The sequence below is a fragment of the Centruroides vittatus genome, unplaced genomic scaffold, assembly GCF_030686945.1.
Source record: "Centruroides vittatus isolate TY-2023 unplaced genomic scaffold, ASM3068694v2 contig_349, whole genome shotgun sequence".
Classification (NCBI taxonomy): Eukaryota; Metazoa; Arthropoda; class Arachnida; order Scorpiones; family Buthidae; genus Centruroides; species Centruroides vittatus.
The window spans coordinates 3131384-3155149 of record NW_027122172.1 but is presented as its reverse complement, the minus strand read 5'-3'; the positions used below and the strand labels follow the sequence as shown (position 1 = coordinate 3155149).

General features: G+C 33.9%; 1 protein-coding gene across 2 annotated transcripts; it reads left to right on the top strand.

Annotated features, from left to right (window-relative positions):
• The first annotated feature begins 1880 nt into the window (after nt 1-1880).
• On the top strand, nt 1881-21745 carry LOC136974477 (neprilysin-like). 2 transcript variants are annotated; one of them, XM_067269387.1, is made up of 21 exons: nt 1881-2154; nt 3500-3612; nt 3748-3807; nt 10835-10996; nt 11064-11147; nt 12339-12523; nt 12816-13001; nt 13378-13455; nt 13549-13688; nt 16100-16328; nt 16394-16492; nt 19261-19338; nt 19412-19512; nt 19594-19646; nt 19732-19783; nt 19853-19920; nt 19990-20129; nt 20573-20638; nt 20704-20799; nt 21486-21553; nt 21620-21745. In XM_067269387.1, the coding sequence occupies exons 1-21, from the start codon at nt 2111-2113 to the stop codon at nt 21720-21722; spliced, it is 2205 nt and encodes a 734-aa protein (XP_067125488.1). In that variant the 5' UTR covers nt 1881-2110; the 3' UTR covers nt 21723-21745. The 2 variants fall into 2 exon arrangements, with proteins under 2 accessions (XP_067125488.1, XP_067125489.1); XM_067269388.1 differs by lacking the exon at nt 3748-3807.
• Nucleotides 21746-23766: the final 2021 nt, after the last annotated feature.

Below are 23766 nucleotides of genomic sequence, written 5' to 3'. Positions count from 1 at the left end.
TGGTACTTAACACTTCCATTGTTGATGGAAGTGTTAAGACTTAATCCTGTCCCTCTCCCCCGTGGGGAGGAATTTCGAAAAACCCCTTCTTAGTGTGCGTTCTCGTGACATACTCTAACTCAGGGATGGGCAACCCGCGGCCCGCAGTAATACTTTTTGCGGCCCGCGTGGCATAAAGTATGAATAAATATATCAATTTTCCAGCTTAATGAGATATTCGACAAAAATTCAAACGTTATTTTCTACAACTTATATTTGTGAAAAGTTTTTTCGCAATGAATTTAGTAAAAATTAAAACAAGAAACCGGCTAACAGACACATCGAAACTAATTTAAAACTAGCAGTGACTGATATTTAACCAAACCGATATATTACGTTTAGATCGGTGCCAGAAGCTACATTAAGTATACCTATGCTAATTTATAATTATATATGAATAAAGAATTGTGATTTACCGACAGTTCCCCCGTCTTTTCTCTTGTGTGCGGCCCGCGTCAGTTCAAAAGTTTTGAAATGCGGCCCTTACGTAGAAAAAGGTTGCCCATCCCTGCTCTAACTGCGTACCAAATTTCAACTTTCAACTCCTAACCGTTTGGGCTCTGCGCTAATTATTATTATTATTATCAACTCGTCTCGATTATATATAAAGATTAATTAAAATATGAATTTTGGGAAAAGAACAGTCATCTTAGACCGATGCATACAGTCCTTCCCTGAGAAATTAAACCAGCTGGAACAATCTTATTAATTACACTTCGCAATTTTCTCTTTCTCTTTTCCTTTGTTGCAGATAGCTTTTGATCTCTGTTTTATCTTTTTAATTCTTTTCCTATTGGCTGTTTTAAGACCAAATTATATTACAGAAACAATAATAAACAGTCTTGAACAACTCGAAACGAATAGAAAGGCATTGAAAAAATTATGATTGCAATGGCACAATCGCCGAATTTTGCTACGATCGAAAAGAACTTTTAGACGAAACTAAAACAGAAGGCAAATACAAAGAAGCCAAGAAATAAAGTATTGTTATCAGCATGAAATTATAGCTTCGGTTATCATCTAACATTATAGGATGAGCTTGAAAGACTTGAGAGAAATATATCCAGGAAATTTGTCTCGAATTAAATGTAAAGTCTTCCCAATAAATATGAATTGTCTTTGTCTTCAAACATATATAACAGACATGGGCAAATGCGGCTCTTGCCGAAAGTGTTAATTTCTGTTTTTTATTATTATTTTTACAATTTTATTTTTATATTTTGTGAAAATATGTTTATTAGAAAAATTCAATATTTGTTTTATATTATATAATAAAATCGCGCGCCTTACCATACTATCCGCCACGACAGTACAGAACTGCGGCTCCCGTGCATTTTGCAAAACCTACATTTCGGCTCCGACTGAACTCTCGCTTGCCCACTCCTGATATATAATGTTCTGGATTTTTAAGGAATTAAAAGCTATCGGCTTTTTTCTTTCAGTAACACATCACCGACTTAAATACTTTCTTGTAGTTTACAAGAAAAACAAAATCGCTTGTTAGCTTTGCAGCTTCTTTCCGTCCTCTCACAACGTGCAGCAAATGCTGATATTTTAATTATGTCCAAAGTTTTGAATTCCTTACAAAACTGTGTATTTATTATGTTTGTACTTTGCAAAACGGGTTCTAGGTATAACAATACGTGTTTACGCGAGGTGTTACAGGACCTTTGCACTAAGCTGTAAATAAATTAAACTAAACACGAAAACCTACAATAAAAATAACAATAGATATTTGAATTTAATAAACAATTTTAAAAACGAACATTTAATCACGTTTTTTATATTTAAAATAAAAAGTCGACCGGAAATTTTTCCTGCAATTTTCGATATACGAAAGCAAGGTCGATTTTATTTAGTGTTATTAGACTACTTTAAAAATATCTAAAGTGATTCAGCTTAGAATAAGTTATACGTACTTGAATCGTCGTGTAGAAAGGATGTGAATCTCCGTTATGGTTTTATGTAAAGGAATTAATCACGAGTTAACCCGACATTTATTTTAAGATCTGTTAATTAAGTATACGTTTAAATGGTAATTTTTAAATGTAAATAATTAGTAAAGTGTATTATGGATAACAGTTCTAAATTAGAAAACGATGAAAAGTGGATGAGGTGAGAATTTGTTTTTTACTTTATGAGTTTTTATGAAAGTTTTAATCCTTAGCCATATTAATTATAGTTAATTAAATTGTATAAAAACTACTATAGAACCAATGTTAATCCAGTTATTTAGAACATTTTAATTAACATCTATAATTTTCGTGTTATAGTCAAAAGTGAAATTTAATTATGGAATGATATATAGTAAAATTTAATAACGAAATAAAGCTTAATTACTATCTTAAATTAATTAAGTAACCGAACAGAACTTCATTTGCATTTCGTTCCGAACCGAATTTGCTCGTTTTTAAAAATCAATAGAAAAGCATTAAATTAACGAATTTAAAATTTATTAAGTAAAATTAGAGTCGTTTTTAATTAATTTAGTTACGTAAAATATATAAAATAATGTATTTAACTTTAATTTCTTGGAAAAATGTTCATGTTAATTATAATTAAAACTTTGCTTTTAAGTAATATTTACTAGAAAACACAAGATATATTTAATTAATAAGACAGATTATTTATTTAAAAAAATTAGTTTAAAACTTTAATAAATTAAAATCTATTAAATTAATAGAGCAATCAATCATTTAGCTTTAATAAACGGCAGTTTATCTGTCAGATATAATTTAATATTCGTTCCTTTAATCTTACCGAAAATTAATGTATTGTTTTAAACGCCGTACGAATTCCAGAATTTATTTCGATTATTTAAAATGTTAATAAAATTGTAATTTATTGAACTCAAAGGTGTCAATCTTCATAAGTTTTTTCTTTTAATTTTTGAAATTTCGTGAAGAGGGATGTCGACCATTAATAATGAAACTGGGTTAAGGATATTACATATGCCTATACAGTACATCCCTCGCTTTACGACTGTCTTGATTATAAATTTTCTGTTATGATCTTAATCTTGAACTTAATCGCTTTCTGTAATCACTTTGGTCGTAAAAGCGGGAATTTACTGTGCATTGTATATAAAGCTATTGAAAATATAATCAACACAGTTATACAATTAGTACAAGTGGTAAGAATTGCTCAATTTCTGATACCGAGTCTTCGCTTTACAACGATTTTCCAGAAACGAATTATGTCGTAAAGGAGGGTGTATTGTATAATTGATAATATAATGTATTGTTTCAATAAAGTAAGCGAGGAAATAACGAGTAATATAAATTTATTACGAGAAATGCAAAGGTTCGCTTTACGACGGTTTTCCAAGAATCAATTAGGTCGTAAAAGTTGAGTGTATCTTGTACTGTGTACGATATAATCGAAAACATGTTTAAATAAATTAATAAGTAAATAATAATAATAAAAATAATGACCGAATTAATTGATTTTTTTTACGCAGAAAATGTTTAATTTGGAGTAAAAGAACACTTTTGGAACGTTATTTAATTCTCGTTTGTATTTTAATAACCTTCGCATTCTTCACAATGATTGGATTAGTGTTGTATTTAGAAAGTAAGTTCGTGAATCATTTTCATGTCATTTATTTTTATTAATTTATAAAAAGTTTTATTAAGTTATTCTAATTTTTAAATGTCCATTAACTGTAATGAAAATATAATTATATTAATGAATGGCCATTTTAAATAGATAAACAAAATTTACAAATTCCAACTAATATTTGTACTTCTACAGTTTGCAAACAAGAAGGTAAGTAATGATATAATTAATTAAAATTGTACTGAATTTAAAGAGAAATTTTGGGCAGTAATTCTAATTACGGTTTTAATTATGTTCATTAAAATTATTTCTGCTCGACCTTACTTTAAAATGGATATAAATTTTCTCTTATGACTATGTGAAAGAGACCTTTATTGGGTATAATATTAATAAACTAGAATAACTTTTATTACTTACTTTTTATGTAAATAAAACTCCACCTCAATCTCGTTTAAGTAGTCACGAGAAAAAGGAGTGTCTTAAAATGACATTTGTCTTCTTTACATTGGCGTAGCCAGGGTTTTGTTATGAGGGGGCCTAGTAGAGGCCAAGGTCCTTGTGGGCATTAAGAGGGCCTCTTTTAGTAAGCCCATTATGGGTTTGACCAGGTCCACAATGGGGAGGCCGAGTGGTGAGGGACAGGGCCGACATATCTGGATTAGAGGATTTGATCCTGGTATCTCGATTTTCGGGATTCCGACCACTTTTTAGTCCCAATATATTCTAGGACCTTGAGTAGAGGCTGTAATTTTCTGGGGAGGGACACCAGGTTAACTGGGGGCGTGCCCACCCGTGCCCCTTCCTGGCTACGCCCATGCTTCTTTATGTGGCCACAGTTCGGTAAAACCACACATTTCTAAACTCGGCGTATTGTTTAAAGCGCACAAAATGAATTGAGCTTTATCGTGGTTTTGGAACAGTTTGCCAAGATGATGATCAAATAAAACCAATTTTTATTTACACTGGACAAATTAAATTTCTAAAATTTAGTAAGAAGAATTTTTTAATATATTCATATAATATAAATTTATATTTATATATTTTATTATTATATTTTTTATATATATTTATAACTATATAGAGGACAGGATTCAAGGTTTTAATATTTAACGCTGCGTCACGGAGTAAGTATACTCCATGTTCAGTGTAAGCTGATTAAGAAAAAGATACTGCTGGATATAAGTATTTATTTAAAAAAATCCAGCAACGAGTTGCGTAACTTTCCCGGCTACTAAGAGATTTATTTTAAAACTAACTGTTATACGTTATTAATGATAATATTAATAAATAAATTGTGTGTGGCGTTATCTGTTATAAAGTTTTTGATAAAATCTCATATTATTATAAAATGGCAAAACGCTTAATTTTGATAGTAGTGGTTAGATTCATAAAAAAAAAAAATTGTAAATGCTAATACAGTACGGATAACATCTTCATTAAGTCCTACCCTTCTCGACATGTGACCTCCTCTATATTCCCACCCTCTTGACCGTGACGGCCGGATAGCCGAACGGTCAAGATGGCAGCCTACCGCTCTGGGGAACCCGGAATCGAATCCGGAAGGGTCGAAAAATCCCAAGGAATTTTTCGGAAGGTGGTCCATCCAGATGAGGGAATTCGATCTCGGCCCTTATTTTTAATCCCGGGATTATTTCGGTATTGAGGTTTAATAACAAATAAGAAAATCTTACAGAAATCAGCTCTTTAATCAACAAGACAAAAATCAACGTATTTTACGGTGTACACGTAACTAATCTAATCACTCTAACTAATCAGAAGCTCTAAATTTTAATATAGATGAGTTCATTGTTTAATTTAAATTGGATGCAACAACCAGAGGCTGGTGAGAGCGCTCACTTAAGGGTGATGATATTCCTCCATTGAATGACTTATTAGAATTTTTCAAGGGTCATGTTAGAACTCTACAACCAACCGAAAGTGCTCTCGACTGCGCCAGAAAATCGATTGGCGCCCGCGAAAATTTAAAAATACAAAAATACAAAAATGAAGTATATTACCAGGTAACCCAATGAGAACTGCTTGCCTATCATTTTAGTTCAAAATACAAGAAGTTTTATATTAAAATGATAGGCAAGCAATTCTGTTAAGAGCACTGGCACTGAACTGGTTTCGCTTCATGCAGTCTATTTTGCAACTTTTTTAAAATGATGTCAATTCCGAAAATCTCGGGATCAGGAAAACTTAATCCCGAAAATATTGGGACTAAAAAGTGGTCGGAATCCCGAAAATCGAGATACCAGGATCAAATCCTCTAATCCAGATATGTCGGCCCTGTCCCTCACCACTCGGCCTCCCCATTGTGGACCTGGTCAAACCCATAATGGGCTTACTAAAAGAGGCCCTCTTAATGCCCACAGGGCGAAGAGAGTTAGAAAAAATCCTCTTGACCTTTCATCACCAAAATTTAATAGCATTAATTCCCCCTACGAGTTACCGTGCTAAATTTTGTTTCTTAATTAATTAATATGCCTTTGTGTCCTTAATTTAAACTTATCCCGTCTACTAGTACTTTATCAAGTAACAGGACTTATTATACTGGATTTATGGATGCAGCAATTAGGTCTTACACATCAGAAATAATATTGTTTATTTAAATCACCCGAACACATACACTTTAACATTGTGTTTCGGACCTGTTTGTCCCTCATCAGCAGGCATTTAAAAGACATTTTCTACAATTAAAATAAATTTTATTACAATCACAAATAAACATAAAATTCCCGACAATAAAACAATAAAATTCTGGGTTTTTAAACACATTCCTAATTCCGAGCATATTCAAAATCAATATTAATCAAATAATTCCATACGTATTCCTATTTTTTTTTTTTTAACATAAATAATTAAATTGGGGATACTATAGATTACCACCTATGGAATTTCGGGTCTTTGGGTATATATCTGAACTCAGGAGACCGAGACGAGTTCAACGATAGCCTACTTTTGGACCGGAGACGAAAAATAAAAAAGTTATATTTTTTTCCAGCGATCGCGCGATGATAGGGAGTCGCGTCGCTCTCTCCGCTAAGTCGGCCTCGCTATCGCGATCGGGAGTCGCGTCGCTTGCCGTTAAAATTGCCTTTAGTAGACGTCCCCCCCTTTCTTTTACTTTGTTCAAGAACTACCGTGAATCAATAACTAGTGACGTTTAGCACATGGCGGCCTGCCGGCGGCTCCCCTCCGGGAGGTCAGTCGGGAGCACGAACAGTGGGAACGGCCGCCACGTTCGCTGCCATAAGAAACATTAACCGAAATGGCGATCGCGCGATGATCGGAAGTCGTGTCGCTCTCTCCGCTCTCGTATCGCGTGTTTAACCCTACTGGAGATGACCGTAGTCCGACGTCATGGTTCGCAGACTTTACCGCAAGATGGCAGTACTAGCAACTATGGTGCCGTCTTCATGAGAGCATGAAAAAAGTATGATAACTTTTTTATTTTTTGTCTCCGGTCCAAAAGTAGGCTATCGTTGAACTCGTCTCTGTCTCCTGAGTTCAGATATATACCTAAAGACCCGAAATTCCATAGGTGGTAATCTATAGTACACCCATTAAATTAAATTAATTTTTTGGTTTAAAACTTACATCATTGATTGTTCACACTCACTTAAACTTCTCCTCTCAGATTCATATGGAGGTTATAGCCTTAATACGCCTTTCCTCCGAAGAGCAGTTATTGATCGCTTCGCGACCGAAGAGCCAGCCGTTTATCTCACGGCCTAAACGTAAGCGCGGGAAACCGTGCCTTCCGGGAGGACTTTTATGGGGAACTGGCCTCCTATTCAGTCGTTATTGGCTAGGAGAAAACCCAGAAAACTCTTAGCAGCCAGCCTGTCCGAGTCGCGGCGCGAACCCACGACCGAACTTCCGTGTTTAGGGTCCGATCACCACCGCTATGAGCGGCAACGGAGACCACTCGGCCACTGGTGGGCCACTCGCTTAAACTTCACCACAATCCTTCCTTTTATACGTTTCCCCCTCTCTTCCGTCAATGATTCCTCCCCATGATCGGTGTATCTCTCTTCCGGTATTGTTATTTATTCTATCCGTTTGTTTAATGTGTTCGTATAATTGTCTTTTATAATTATTTTCCTCTTTTTTCCTTATTTTCACGGTATTCAAATCAATTTCGCAACCTTCTGAATTACAGTGTTCGGCCGCTGCCGCTGCCGAATTTGCATATTTTCCCCTAATTGCTCGAATATGTTCACTTAATCTTATTTTTAATTATCGTTTTGTTTCAATAATATATGTTTTTTTCGTGTTACAACTACAATTAAATAAATACACCACACCTTTTTCTTCCGTTATGTCGTATTTTTCTTCGTTTCTATAACACATATTTTTTAGTTGAATTTATTTTTTCCGGTATTAAATTAATTCTATTCAGTCTCGCTTGTTCTTTGTCTTATTTTATTCATATACATTTTAAATATGTTATATTTTATACTAACCGGAATGACTGATTTGTATTTAATTATTTTGGGAATTTCTATACGTTTAACGTATTTTTTATAAATTAGTCTATCGTCTTTTCTTTAAATTGTTATATCTAGATAGTTTAATTTATCTTTTAAATATTTTTCTAAATTGTAATATATATAATTTCTAACGTCTATTAGAGGTCTATACTTAACAGGAATTTTGTGTGTAAATAAAAGAACAGCATTTAAAAACAAGCTAAGAAATTGGCATAATAGAAGAAAAGCACGTGATTATCGGGTAATTTACATATCTGTTCTGTAGTATTTGCCAAATCCTCGTGGAAAGATTTGCAGTTCCTCAACATTTTGAAATTATTAAAACTTATCATCAAAATTCTTGTTCAATTCAGTCAATGTTTGATTTATGGTCAACATAACTGGCCAATAGGATTCGTGATATGTCATTTAGTAAAAAAAAATTTGATGGAGTACTTGCCAACATGCCATACATCCACCAAAGCCGAATTATCGGGCTAGAGTCGGCTATAATAAATAAATAATTAATAAGACAATTACCTACCTCTGTTGGATTATTTTTATGGGATCATATTAAAATCCTTAAATTAAATTAAATTAATTTCAACAAGTCATAAATTGTTTGACATTAAAGTAAATATCATTCGTGTTATTAGAAAAATGCAGCCTGATTTGGTTAATCGTATTCATGCTGTCAAATTCAGTCATGAGGGCCATTTAAATGATGATGTTTTTCATGTGTAATACTACTATGCTATAAAATAAAAGAAGTAGCACTGTATTATCTTTTGTAGTTATTATTTTGTTTGAATTTATAGTTCTATCACCCTTATTGGGAAACCCTGTGAGAATATATAGTCACTAAAAATCACAATATATATATATTATAACATATACATAACAAGAGAAAGTATTGAAATCGTGTCAAATTTGACCCTCCTGAGTTTTTTTGCACGTCTCCATGTTTTGAAACTTTCTGAACCCAAAAGAAAAAAAAAGCCAAAAATTTCTTTGGGTGTATGGGGCCTATATTTCATTTAAATATTACAATTATATATTTGTTCGATAATTTTACACAAAATTTGATTTTGTTGTGTAAAAATTAAACTGTGTAATCAGAGATGTCCCTGTACGTCACTCACACACTCAATGCAGAAAAATATCAATGAGCTTGATGTAAAAGTCGGTTTAATTATTTCCGGGAATATGGTCACAATTTATGACACCGAGTTTACGAGAAGTACAGTATAATTGTTCGTTTTACGACGGTTTTCTATAATCATTTAAAGTACTTTAAAATTTTTTAAATATCTTTATGAGAATACAAGAAATAGTGGTTAATTCGAACTCGGATAATCTCCCGTTAGTTCGTAACTGAACTTTTGTCCCTGCCTGGGATGTAGAGATTTACATGTTAAGGAATTCGGTTAGTTCGAAATACTGCTACTTCGAAATTCCAAGTGAAAATTCTGTCCGAACCGTGAAATGCGTATGTTAACTCGTTTGTTTAGATCGGAGTGCCTCCATACTATAAGAGACCAAGAACAACTTTAATCTGGTCAATACGGCTTTGCTTTTACAGTAACACATTTTCGGGTGTCACCTTACCTTACCCGCGGACTATCCTTTTTTTCTCTCTTATAAAATACGGTTAATTTTCGGGATTGTAAGATTGGGCTACAAATAGCAGATTTAGATATTTGTAGGGCTCTAGGTTACTACATTTGGGCCACTTTAAAAATAGTTTGGGCTACGTTTCGAGGAATTCTGCTTTACTTATAAAACCTATTTGGCGACCTGTGAGGTTCTCACTGGACACGTGCTATTTACCTGCAGTGTATTTATATTATTATTATCATTATTATTATTAATTAACGAAAATAGGGTTCAGTATACGTAGCCGTATTCCGTTTGCTTAATAAATTGGTTAATGTTACCTATGATAGCGAACATGGCGGCTCGTCTCTGAAACAGTGGGGACGCACTTACTAACCTAACCTAACCTATTCTAATAAATTACCCCTATTCTAATAATTTGGTTGGCAATAATTATGGTAATTTATTAAAATAGGTTAGGTTAGGTTAGTACGTGCGTCCTCACTGTTTCAGAGACGAGCCGCCATGTTCGCTACCATAGGTAACATTAATTAACCAAAAAATCATTTTAAAATGCTAATTTTCTGTCTGTTTTTAATATTATTTGTATATTTCTCTATACAAAAATCTGTTGCTTTTCAACGTCACTTTTTGTTTAACACTTCAAGGGCATCTTTAACGCGGCACTGGCTAGTTGGTATGCCTCGAAAATTGTGAATGTGCCCCTAATTCAGAGATCGAGTACCACCAGCATTCCAATAAGTACGATTTTGATTTCTTCCTCCCAACGAAGATATCAATTAGTGTATAAGCCAGATATAGCAGTATGATTTTGGCTTCAAAATTATTACTATAATGTACCAGTGTTATTTCTATTTCTTTTTTACGTGGAAAAGACCAAGGTTATACTTTTGGCTTGCACTATAATAAAATAATCGCTTCCTATGCTTGGAATATTTATAACCATACTTAGACACAATGTTAAATGGTTATCACACGTTTTGAACGTTCACGACCGTACTTACAGCTTATACGTTACGTGCTTTGAATATAAACATTCAACTCTCATTTTTAAAAAAAATAAATATAAAAGGTAAGACTTAAAATTTTAATCTTAAACGATGACTTGTTAAATTTTTGCAAGCAAATAATTATTTTAATAGCTGCAAGAATAATGAGCAACATGGACGTCAGCATCGATCCCTGTAACGATTTTTACCAATTTTCTTGTGGTTCTTTCATAAAGTATCAAAATGTTCCAGATAACAAGGAAGGGAGAAGTTTTTTGGGCGATTTAAACGAATATACAATAAAATTGGCAAGAGGTAACGAAATTAAATCGGTTTTTTACGATTGGCTTTTATACAAATAGTAAATATTTATCTCTTTCAGATTTATTGCAGGAACCAGTTCACGATTACCAACCAGAGTTTGCTGCTAAAATTAAAACACTTTACAAATCCTGTTTGAATAAGCGTAAGTTTTTCATGAAAAACTATTAGCTTGTTTATAAAAATTGGATAAGTAATTTGTTCCTTATTTTATAATCATCTGCAATTCTTACGCGTAAGCATTTTATACGAAATTTTACTATTCTAAATATATTCGTTTTTAAAATATATTCCCGTGAACCGTCTTCCTAGTAATTATAAGCCGCAAAGCATCCAGTCTAGCTGATGTCTGCCCTGTCTAATCCGATACAGTCCGTTCGAAAAGCTTAGAGTAATTAAACTCCATCATAAAATGCCAACCCTTGAATAACAGTAATTTCTATTTCGGGATATGATATTTATCATTATTGTACATAAGCAGAGGGATTAAATTTAGCAATTATAGGTATGTAAAAAGTCACTTCTGTTGATAACAATCATATCATCCCTTTATAAATTTCCATTTTTTTTTTCTGTACAATATTCTCAACTACTGTAATTAACAATTTACTGTGTGATATAAACATTTTACAAATACAAAAGATTTTTTTTCCCTTTCTTTCCTTTTTAAGTTCCCTTTTTAAAATAAACCCGCGGCATTTCATTATAAACGTTTATTGTTCACGTGTACGGTAAAACTGTTTTTAAACAGAAACAATACCTATAAATTATATTGTATTTTATACTGAGCAACAAATAATTTTAAAAACTATGTAAAACTATATAAACAATAAGCACGACAAAATATATAAATAAAGTGTAAACATATAAACTAATTGTCATTAAAAATGATCAATGATAATAGCGAGGTTAAGACCGAAGGTTTCAACGCGTAAACGTGTACGTCGGACGTTCAGCGCCGCTTTCCTGTAAGCCTAGAAGTTTGACAATGGCGTTTGGAATGTCGAGCATGATTCCACTTACTTTCCTAACATCATTGTTAAACTTCTAGGCTTACAGGAAAGTGGCGCCGAACGTCCGACGTACACGTTTACGCGTTTAAAACTTCGGCCTCAACCTCGCTATTATATTCTGTTTATAATGTGATGATGTGTCCTCTCGAATACCATATGCTAAAACCCATTAACTTTTTAGCGTAGTTAAAGTTAAATAAATATTTTAAATTTTAAGCTATAGTAGCTTATTATAAATATTTATAAGAAAATTTTGAACAGAGATAGCTATAATGAAGTATATGAATATTATTATTATTTGTTTTCGTATGTATTTTTTGTAGCTTCCGATTCTTATCAAGCATTAACAGAATTACTAAATAGAACAGAACTTAAATCGTGGCCAATATTGGAACATAGCAAAGACTCGCCTACAGTGGAGGAAATTTCTACAATTATGATTATTTACAATTTACATCCGCTTTTTAATCTTCGTAAAAAACCTTCTAATCTTTTACAAGAAATTCGGGTAAATAAGAACTTTTTGGTTAATGTAACCCTTGGTGCCAAAATGGCGGCTCATCTATGATTCCAGCAAGGAGACAGTGGGACCCACGTTCTAACCTAACCTAACCTATTCTAATAAATTACCATAATTATCAGCAACCAAATTATTAGAATAGGTTAGGTTAGAACGTGCGTCCCACTGTTTCCTTGCTGGAATCAGAGACGACCCGCCATCTTGGCACCAAGGGTTACATTAACCAAATTTTTAAATATTTTAATTATCTTGGCTTCATTTTTTTTGTTTTTTTTTTAAGTTGGAAAGTTGGAAACATACTTTATTGAAACCCTCGGTTTTCGTTAACGATACAGAAGAATACGTTAAAGATAAAGAAACTTACACTAGAATAATAATAAATCTTTTATTAAAGTTGAAGATTCCACTAGAAAATGTTTCCGTTATAACACGAGAAATTCTCGATGTCGACGAAGATTTCGTTAAAGTAAGTATTAAGATTCTATTGTTTCTCATAAACAATGTAGTGCAACTTGATTTAAAGACACGTTTCAAAGTTAGATAGAGAAATAAAAGCTGCGAATTTGATTTTGAATCCAATTTACGGTGAAACGTGTGAATCGCTCCCTATGCTTCCCTCCTGCAGACAAACCCAATTGCGTATAGGGTTCACCCAAAATGGCGTTAAATTTAAGATTCAATAACGCGTACTGTATTAGATGTGGCACAGCTATCGACTACATATCTTCAGATTTTATCTTTCATAGTTATATATTTATTAACATCCTTTAATAATTTAATAGAAATTTAGTTTCAAAAATTATTATTAGTTTAATTTTTTTTAAATGAATTTTTTTTAATAGTTTTCTGAAAAATACGAAGATTATAACGCTACTTCTGTCAATTCTACTCTTAAAGAATTAGATTCGTTATGCTTGCAGGTAAATTTTACATACCATATGAATTCTTGTTGTATACTAAATTTATATGGTAGATAGTAATAATTTTATAACGCTTAACTATTTTAATTCAAGTTGAAATGGACGAAGATCTTGAAATACATTTTAAGTTCGTTTGGTCACGAAGATGAATACGACGAAGAAATGATAATAGTATTGATGAATCCGGATTACATAAAAGTTACCTGCGATATGATCAGTAAAATTCAAGTGAGGTAGGATAGTACATAAGAAATTTTGGTTAATGTAACCCTTGGTGGCAAGATGGCGGCTCGTCTCCGATTCCAGCAAGGAAACAGTGGGACGCACGTTCTAACCTAACCTAATCTATTCTAATAATTTGGTTGCTGATAATTATGGTAATTTATTAGAATAGGTTAGGTTAGGTTAGAACGTGCGTCCCACTGTTTCCTTGCTGGAATCGGAGACGAGCCGCCATCTTGGCACCAAGGGTTAAATTAACCGAAATTTTTGACATAAGTTGCTTGTCATCTTACGCAGTAAACAGTTTTGTTTGTTCTTGCTATTCTTTATGTATCCGGTTATAAGGGTCAAATTTAGACATTTTGAAAACTTTGTAGACAATTAACTCAACAACGATTAGAGTTTAGTCTCGTAGGTAATCGAAATCAATATCAATCACATCTCGTCACCTTTGAGTTCTTCTTTGAAGAAAGTCTCGAGCATCAGGTATTGTCATTGAACACGGCAAATGGTTCTGCCAGACGCCAATTAGTTGGTGCTAAATACGGACTGTAAAATGGATGAGGCAGAACCTCCCAGCTCAAACTGGCCAGTTTCTCTATGTTTTCTTTGCTCTACGTACTGACGCGTTGTCGTGGCGGTATCGGACTTGGTCAATTTTTGGTCGAAGTTTTTTGATTTTGGTGTTCAAACGATCAGGTTGTTTACAGTGGAGTTCTTTCGTGATAGTGATGTTAGTTCGGAGCAGCTCCACCGTGATGACTCCAAACAACTATTGCAACAAACAAGCAGATCGTTGCCTTTTTTTTTCAGTATCGGCCCTTTGACATTTACAACAACTGGTTTACCTTTCATCCATTAACGCTTTAACAAATGCTTTTGAGATCGTTGTGGCCGCTTTTGAAGTGATAGGCAACAGTATGCGAATGTGTTATTCGAAAGTTTCACATTGCTGATACGTCTATTTCCATGTGTGATGAAACACTCTTTTGTTACTCTACTTATGTGCACACACCGAACATCCTACAACATTTTTCCGGTCATTTCTAGAAACAGAAATCGAAATGTCTAATTTTACCTCTATTAGTTTACCTTTTATTAATTTTACCTTTTAATTTTAATTTTACCTTTACTTTTACCGGAATGACTTTCTATAGTGAAACAAGCCAAGTAATTCCAACGCGATCAGCCTGTGGCAAGGCACGAACCCGCGTAAAACTATTAATGTTCGGTGGTTTTATCTACTCGGCCACAGATAGACGTGCAGAAATTGCAAATGTATTTTTATAATTTCTATAAAATGATCTCGGAAATATTTTACAACTATCAGGTAGGCCCGGCGTTGCTCGGGCAAAAGTAACGATAGCGAAGATTAAGATTATTATGTTATAGTCAACCTTACCCGTTTTCACAGAATGCAAGAATTTGGTCCCCCTGTTTCCGGACTAATTAGAGAATTTTTAGATGGGTCTAAAAATATGTTCGATTTCCTGCAAAAACGAAAAAACTGCATCTGCGTCTTGCACGTCGCTTTCTCTTATCAATTCCATTGTTACGTAACACTTCCATTGTTGACACTTCCATTGTTACTTGACACTTTCATTGTTACTTAACATTTCCATTGTTGATGGAAGTGTTAAGCCTTAATCTTGTCCCTCTCCCCCGTGGGGATGTATTTCGAAAAATCCCTTCTTAGTATGCGTTCTCGTGACGTACCGTGTACCAAATTTCAACTTTCAACTCCTAACCGTTTGGGCTCTGCGCAGATTATTATTATTATCATTATTATTATCAACTCGTCTCGATTACATATATATATATATATATATAGATGAGCGGATTCTGCAATGCACAAAGATTAGGACTTTAAAAAGTAATTTTGTTTTCTACCGTAAGGAAAAGCCTAAAGGGTTAATAAGTGCCTTAGGTGCCAAGATGGCGGCTCGCCTCTGATTCCAGCAAGAAAACAGTGGGACGCTCGTTCTAACCTAACCTATCCTAATAAATTACCATAATTATTAGCAACAAAATTATTAGGATAGGTTAGGTTAGGTTAGAACGTGCGTCCCACTGTTTCCTTGCTAGAATCAGGCGAGCCACCATCTTGGCACCTAAGGTAACAATAACCGCCTAAAGAGAAAAGTCAATTTGCCGATGCTTAATATTTCCATGGTACGAAAAAAGAGGTTCTAAGATTCCAGAATTATAATTGCTTTGTCTTCAGATTTATTGTTTTTCACTTATAAATATTGTTGCAAAATATATTTTTATTACCCATATAGTTTGGAACATCAGCAGTATTTATATTTTATGTGTATTTTATGTAGACTATTTAACTGTTAGATTTATAGTATAAGATTTAACTTTGTATATTTTCATTGCAATTCTTATAAAGTTTGCATGTACTGTACATATATTACAGAAAATTTCAAAACTATCTAATTTGGAACTTCATCGCTAATTTCTTAATACATTACGATTCGAATTTTGCCGGAGAATTTATCCAAATCAAACACACTTCGAGAGTGATCAAATTTACAAGTTTCAAGAGCTGGAAGAGTTGTGTAAAATCTATCATCAATGGCGAAATGCACATTGCGGTTTCTTATCTCTTTATCGAAAGTTTGAAAACTACAAAATCTGTAGAAGAGGTATTATAATAAATATTCATTAATTTTTTTAAATTCCCTACATTAAAATAAGCATTTTCCGTTAGATATTGTATTATATAGAAGAAATAGCAAATTCTACCGAACGTATGTTTTCTACAGAAACTTGGTTAGAAGATGAAGATAAATTTATTGGAAAACGCAAGGTGTGTTTGCTGAATATATTCATTTTTATAAAATATTAAACGTAAATAAATCATAATCCTTAACTTTCTCGACTATCCGGCCATCCATACTTAAAGGCCTCGGATTGCTGCAATGTACGACCTAGGTCCAATGGGACCTAGGTCGTACAGTACATTGCGGCAACGGTAAGAAACAAGACTTGTCTTGTTTCTTACCATTTGGCCGTCCCGCTTGTACGATTGGCAGAATCCAGAATGAATAAAGCACACTTTTAGTATCCGTTTAGGGACACTAAAAGCGCTCTAATTTGTAGCCATCGGAAATTTGGTCAGAACCACAATAGAGACGAGCGGTGGCTAATGATGTGACTTGATATATCCAAAAGTGAAAAGTATTGAGGATCCAACGCCACCTTAATTTGGATTTCCTAGTATGGCAGGCTGTACCTTTGCCTCCGACTTTCGGCTGCCAAAATGAAGAACTTAAATTATAATAAATTTATAAGAGTACAAATAATTTTTGTACTCAGTCAGTTTAATTTATTCAGATATTTCGTAGTCTTTTTCTTAAATGTGATGTATTTTAATATTATCCACCAATAAGATAATGTAGTAGAAGTTCGTTAATCTGGCGCCTACGTTACTAAAGTGGTGCCGGAATTTTTTTTTTATTTTATTTTTTAACTTTTTTCGCCTTGTGGGCACTAAGAGGGCCTCTTTTAGTAGGCCTATTATGGGTTCGGCCAGGCCCGCAATGGGGCGACCGGGTGGTGAGCAACGGGGTCCGACATTCTGGATGGATTTATATGTTGAATTATATGCTGAGAATGTATTTGTATATTTTTCAGTGATTTGCCATCTAAAGTTATGGAACATTCATTTGTATGTATGAGATTATCCAATGATAAAATCCAAAATACGAAGCATTATCGCTGATTAGCCTATGATTTTTTAAGTAATGTGGATGTCCGAGGTTGTTTTAAATAATTCGAGACCCGGATACAATTTATTTAAAGGCATTATACAGATATAAAACAAAAATATTAACAAGCAATGATACGTGACCCCAAAAGAACTTGAAGCCCCGGTAGGCCCGTGAGCTAATTCGGTCCCGTAAATTGTTGAAAGTACGCCGTTACTCTAGGTGATTGGTTTATGCATTAAGACGTCATACGCCATCTTGCAACGTTGAAAACACTTTCTGCAACATAGTTGCGGTTACCGCGACGGCTAGAAAGAGCGTTTTTAGATTTAATCTGAGTTAAAAGCTGTAGAATGTATTTCGAATCTATTCAGAGCCGGTATCTGCGAAATTGGTGACCACAGCATCTACGGTTTGTCTGTTATATCCTGCTTCGATTAGTTTTGTTCCGACTAATTCAACACGTTCTGTGTTTTTCCTAATCGGTGAAATTCGTTAACAGCGAATACTCGTTGTTTCAAGGTATATTTTGCCTTTTCTCGTTGAAAACAAGTTATATACAACATCAGTAAATGTTTCATAAAGCAGAGTAGTTCGCGTGAAATAGAAGTTTCAACTTACAGGCAATTTTTGGATCGTTTTGTAAGATCTGTAAATTTTTTCTCAAATACAGTAATACCCCGAACATACGCGATAGGTGGGACCGAGCGATAACCGCGTAAGTCGGGGTATAATTTCGCATATAAATACATACAAATTATTTTTAATTGGGGCCGGAGACTAAAGAAAACAATAATTTAGATAAAAATGTTTAATAAAATTTTAGATAATACATATGTATAACAAACTATATTATCAAAATCGTAAACCAAAGTTATTTTGATGTAGAAGGCTTCGTAAAATCTAACAAATTCGTCTGACGGCTCAAAGATTGTTTTTCTCCCGCAAAACTTCCTCGTAGCGTGCTAATAATTTTTTCATTTCTCGTTTTGTAGAAGAAATGCGCTCTTCGTCGGAGTCTGTATTTTCTAAAATTTGTAACTCCTTTGCAATTGAACTGAGGCTTTCTGTCAAGTTTTCGCAGCTTCGAGGATTTTTTCTTTTACCTTTTATAATTGTTCTGACCGTCGATTCCGGTAGATCAAACTTCTTTGCCAATTCACAAATTTTCATTTTTGTATCCAAGTCTATAATAATGTTAACTTTACATTCCAAAGATAAAGTTTTTCTTTTCTTGTTTGATGCAGAAGAATCAGTTCTACTTCGTTTGGATGACATAGTAGAGTCTCTCGAGTCTCCGTAGATATAACAAACACAAAAATAAATAACACGAAATAAATTGTAGCTATGCGTCGATTCCGCGCAATATGTCCGAACACGTAAGCAGTACATTTTATCCAAAATAATTAAATATTGTTAGGTATGATTGCACTTAAAAATATTAAATGACTTACAAGCACTGCATGCGTAGTATTATACTGTATACAGACTACAGTTAAACTTGCACAAGAAACTAACCACTAGTAGAGTAGTTTAATAAGTCTTTCTTTTAATATTCTTTCTTTTTATATATTCTTTTAAAGTTTAATAAGTCATCTTTTTAGTTTAATAAAGCATTTTTTACGAATAAAATGCTTTATTAAACTAAAAAAAAATCGTCATGTCTTAATGTAAACCCATAGACCACGTGATGACAGGCGACAGAACATGGCGACGATGACTCGTGTGTCGCTACTCTGATATCTAGGTATTCTAACCACTAGTATTTATCCAGATTGTAAACCACGAATTAAAAAAAACATTTTGTATGTTGAGTAAAATAATGATAATTGTTTGGATTGCACTTTCTGTGTATTTACAAATGTAGATAATGAAAATGGAATGGGACGTGGGTTACGACGATATATACAAGAATGCCGAAACCATTGATTTATACTTCAAAAACGTAAGAAATTTTTCACACGTATTAGATATTAAATTTTCAAATAAAAATCAATACATATTTAATATATTTGCAGATAAACTTCAGCGACAGTTACGTAGAAAATATTTTATTTCTAGAAAAATTAGCCTTCGCTAGAAATTTCTTCAACGAATCCGTTTGGAATAATATATTAAAGTAAATTTTGAATTTATTAATTAAATTACATTTCAATTGCGGCATTCTGTTTAAATTCAAGTTTTATTGAATTATTTAAAGCGAAATAGGAATTAAGCCCGTTACCGTCAACGCTTTCTATAATGGAAGAGTCGGTGAGTTAAACTTCATTTTTCGGATTTATTATTAGTATTTTATTTAAATTCAATAGTTTAATTAATATTAATGTTTAAATTTCAGTTTTACCTTTAGCTATATTGCAAGCTCCTATTTTTATTCCGGAAGCACCAAAGTAATTAAAACTTAATTAAAAGAGTAGAGTTAATCATACCCGTAAATTAATTTGATTTTTCCTTATTAGGTATTTAAATTTCGGAAGTATCGGCGTTATCATCGGACACGAAATATCGCACGAATTCGATAATTTAGGTAAATTTTCGATCGAATTTTTTAACCTTTCTGAAATCTTATTTTGTTAAATTACTTTTCCACGTTCAGATTTACAATTACAGTCGCAAGATAACTCGTCTAAATCCAATTTGTGGTCAAAAAGTGCTCTTAGAAAATTTCAAGACAGAGCTTTGTGTATTATAAACCAATATTCGGAATTTCCATTAGACGACGATAACGGGATTATGGTGAGCGATATTAAACCAGTTCGATTTTCCTCGCTGCTTATAACGTTTATTCGTATATAATGAACACAGCTAACCGATAATTATTTCGAATATCAAATGAATAGCTGGACTCTCGTTGGGACTAATGCTAAATAATTACTATTTACTTGTAATTATTATACTGTATTTAACAAGAAATGGCAGTCTTACGGCAGTGGCGTAGCGAGGAGGGCGCAATGGGGTCTATCGTGCACCGGGCGCCACTCGCGGAGGGGCGCCCAAATGGTCTCCAAGACAAACCATATGTGTTTCTGGAGGGTGAAGGGGGCGCCAATAAAATGTTCGCTACGCCACTGTCTTACCGCCTGCCTTCTATCAAATTACTTAATATCAAATTATTTAGCATTAATAGTCCGATACAAGAATTCGACTGTTCGTTTGATGACATTTATTCGATAATTTAGGTGAGTGGAAACAAGACAATTCGAGAGAACATTGCCGATATTAGCGGTATCAACTTAGCATTTTCGGTAAGATTTTACTAAGAAACTTCGTGTTTTTTCCTTAGATTTTACATCTTATTTCCTCTCTTTAGGCGTACGAAAGCTATTTAAAGAAGCACGGAGAAGAGCCAAAATTATTAGGTCTGGATTTCAATAATAAACAAATGTTCTTTTTAAGATATGCTCAGGTAAGTTTAATCCAAACAAAAACATCCGAAATGTAAAAAATTGCGCCGAATAAAAAATTACGAGAATTTCGATGACAAAGCTTTTGGTTAATGTTACTTTAGGTGCCAAGATGGCGGCTCGTCTCTGATTCCAGCAAGGAAAGAGTGAGTCGCACGTTCTAACCTAACCTAACCTATTCTAATAAATTACCATAATTATTAGCAACCAAATTATTAGAATAGGTTAGGTTAGAACGTGCGTCCCACTGTTTCCTTGCTGGAATCAGAGACGAGCCGCCATCTTGGCACCTAAGATAACAATAACCAAGCTTTTTTTAGGAGTTTTTCTTCGGTAAAGATAAGCATGGCGCTTCGAGCGATACCCACAAGACTTTTATTATTGTTTCCTACATTTCACTTTGAAGTGCAAGCTTATCTTTACCAAAGAATAGCTCAAAGCCGCAAAAAACCACAGATTCTCCTATTCGCGTTTTAACAATTCTAATGTGACAGTAAATACGAGAGCGAGAGTAGAAAAAGATGGCAACAAGCGGTCTTTCTCTTTATCGTTTTAATTAATTATTGTGTTTGACTTTTCCCGAATTATTTACAATTATTTATTCTCGTTGCCTTCCAAATTGTTCAATCATTTAAATGACTTTGAGCGGGAAAATATATATAATTTCACGAATATTTTTTTTTCTTAGTTATCTTGCGAAGTTCTGGAATCTACTAAAATATACGAACGCGACTCGCATAGCCCCAAAAGATACAGGTGAGTTACTTTAATATTATTTACCTTTCTTCATTTAAGGCTTTTAATGTCTTTAATTTCGTACAGAGTTTTAGGACCATTAAGAAATTCTCCTCAATTTTCGGAAACCTTCAAATGCCCAGAAGACAGTCCGATGAATCCTTTAAACAAATGTAAAATATGGGGTTAATTAAAAATATTCACAGTTCCAGTCGTAAAGTCTTTTCCTGATTGTGAAAAATGTTTTCTGTAATCCTGGGCTCAGTAAAAGAAAGAAAAAATAAAGCTTCCAACAATCCATTACATATGTGCCTGCACCAATCATTACCTTTCTTTCTCTAAATCAATGTTAGTTTAAATCCCCATATAGATATTGTGTCTATCTTTCCCGAGGTGTAAAAGACGTCTGAAATAACAAACACGTTTCAAATAATAATTGTTCGCAATTTTGTGGGCTACAGTCCAGTTCCGAGGCTTGAACGATTGGCACTTTGTAAGCACACAAACGAGGCCGTTTACGCAAAACCTTAAGTACTGTGCTCCTACGTATGCCAAATCCATTGAAGCACGACGAGTGGATTTGTTGAGACTGAATTGAAAAGTTACGTGCGCAGCATCATCGATCTCTTCATTCACAGTTGACCTCCCAGATTTTTTTCAGGTTACCATCGTCGCCAGTCTGTTTAAACTTTACGCACGCTTTTCACATTTGGTGATTCTCGCCCGTACTCTTTATGGAAATTTAGTCGGACCATAATTGGCGATTTTGTTTTGTGTAATCATAGAACACCATCGAGCTTATTTTTGCCAAGACTCCATTTTGCCCATGCATCTGGACCGTCCAGAGTCTGCACAAAATCTCTAGAAATCGCCTAATTTTGTAATAAACAACGTGTTTCTGTATTTTCTACTTACACGTTAGCATAGCTTTTCTATGATAAATATTTATAATCGGGAGAAAATTTATGACCGCCCAGTGTTTCAAATTATTCACTAGTTTGATTCTATTAAATTGCTATAATGAAACGAAGATGTTTAAAGACATCTGTTAATAGTCTATAATAATGCATTCAAAAACATTTTTACATTTTCAAGAAGTCGATCGAGTGGTCTCGCGGTACGTACCGTACGTTATTCGATTATTAGCGAGGTTGAGGCCGAAGTTTTCAACGCGTAAACGTGTACGTCGGACGTTCGGCGCCACTTTCTTCAGCCTAGAAGTTTGAAAATGGCGTTTGGAATGCCGAGCATGATTCCACTGACTTTCCAAACACCATTGTCAAACTTCTAGGCTTACAGCAAAGCGGCGCCGAACGTCCGACGTACACGTTTGCGCGTTGAAAACTTCGGCCTCAACCTCGCTATTTTCACGAAAATTTTGGATTCCCGTAATCTTTCGAGTGATTCAAATTGTAGCGTCATTTTCCAATTCTCGTTCACACACGACGGAGTGGAAACAGCGACTGAGGTTTTAATAAATCAATTATGCATTTTGGTATATATTGTCACCAAGAAACAGACGAGTTCAGTTACATACTGTAGAACAAGCTGCGACAGCTCCCCTGGATTTTCAGGTGGTGAGTTCCCAGATACGTCGATTACCGACCGAATTGATCTCGTATAAGGAAATTCAAAAAAAATGGGGATATCTTCAAAATAAAAATGTCTTCCTCTTAGTTGCTATATAGAGGACAGGTCGTTCACAGGTTGACCTTAATAAATGCTATCCCTCTAGTCACACTCCGCTACCTATCAATATGTATAAAACAGGATATATCTTCGGAAGTGACTTAAAAACTTTCTTCCCCCTTTTCGAGAAAACGAGACACGAGAAAATACTAAAAAAGTTCTTTTTAGGATTTTCTGGTGTTTCGTTTAGGGATATTGGCCAATATTGCTCATGCTCCGCTGGTTAAATGGAAGAGATTTAGGAAAGTGGTCAATGCCGGCTCGATGTTAACTTGCACTCAAATTCGGCTATTATTTTTATTTACTTTTTTCTTGTAATAATTTCGCATTATATTTGTTTTTTCCGTGAAGGAGAACGTTTTGTGATGATTTTAAGCTTGGTATTTTATGTGTAGAGTAAATTATACGATTTTATACTAAATTATACGTGCAGCAATACGAAATCTTACGAAGCTGAAATTTCAGTCGTTTGTTATTTGAACGTCACGAATCTATCTGCGAATTTTCGATGCGATTTCTTATATTTATAGCGTTATGTTGATAAA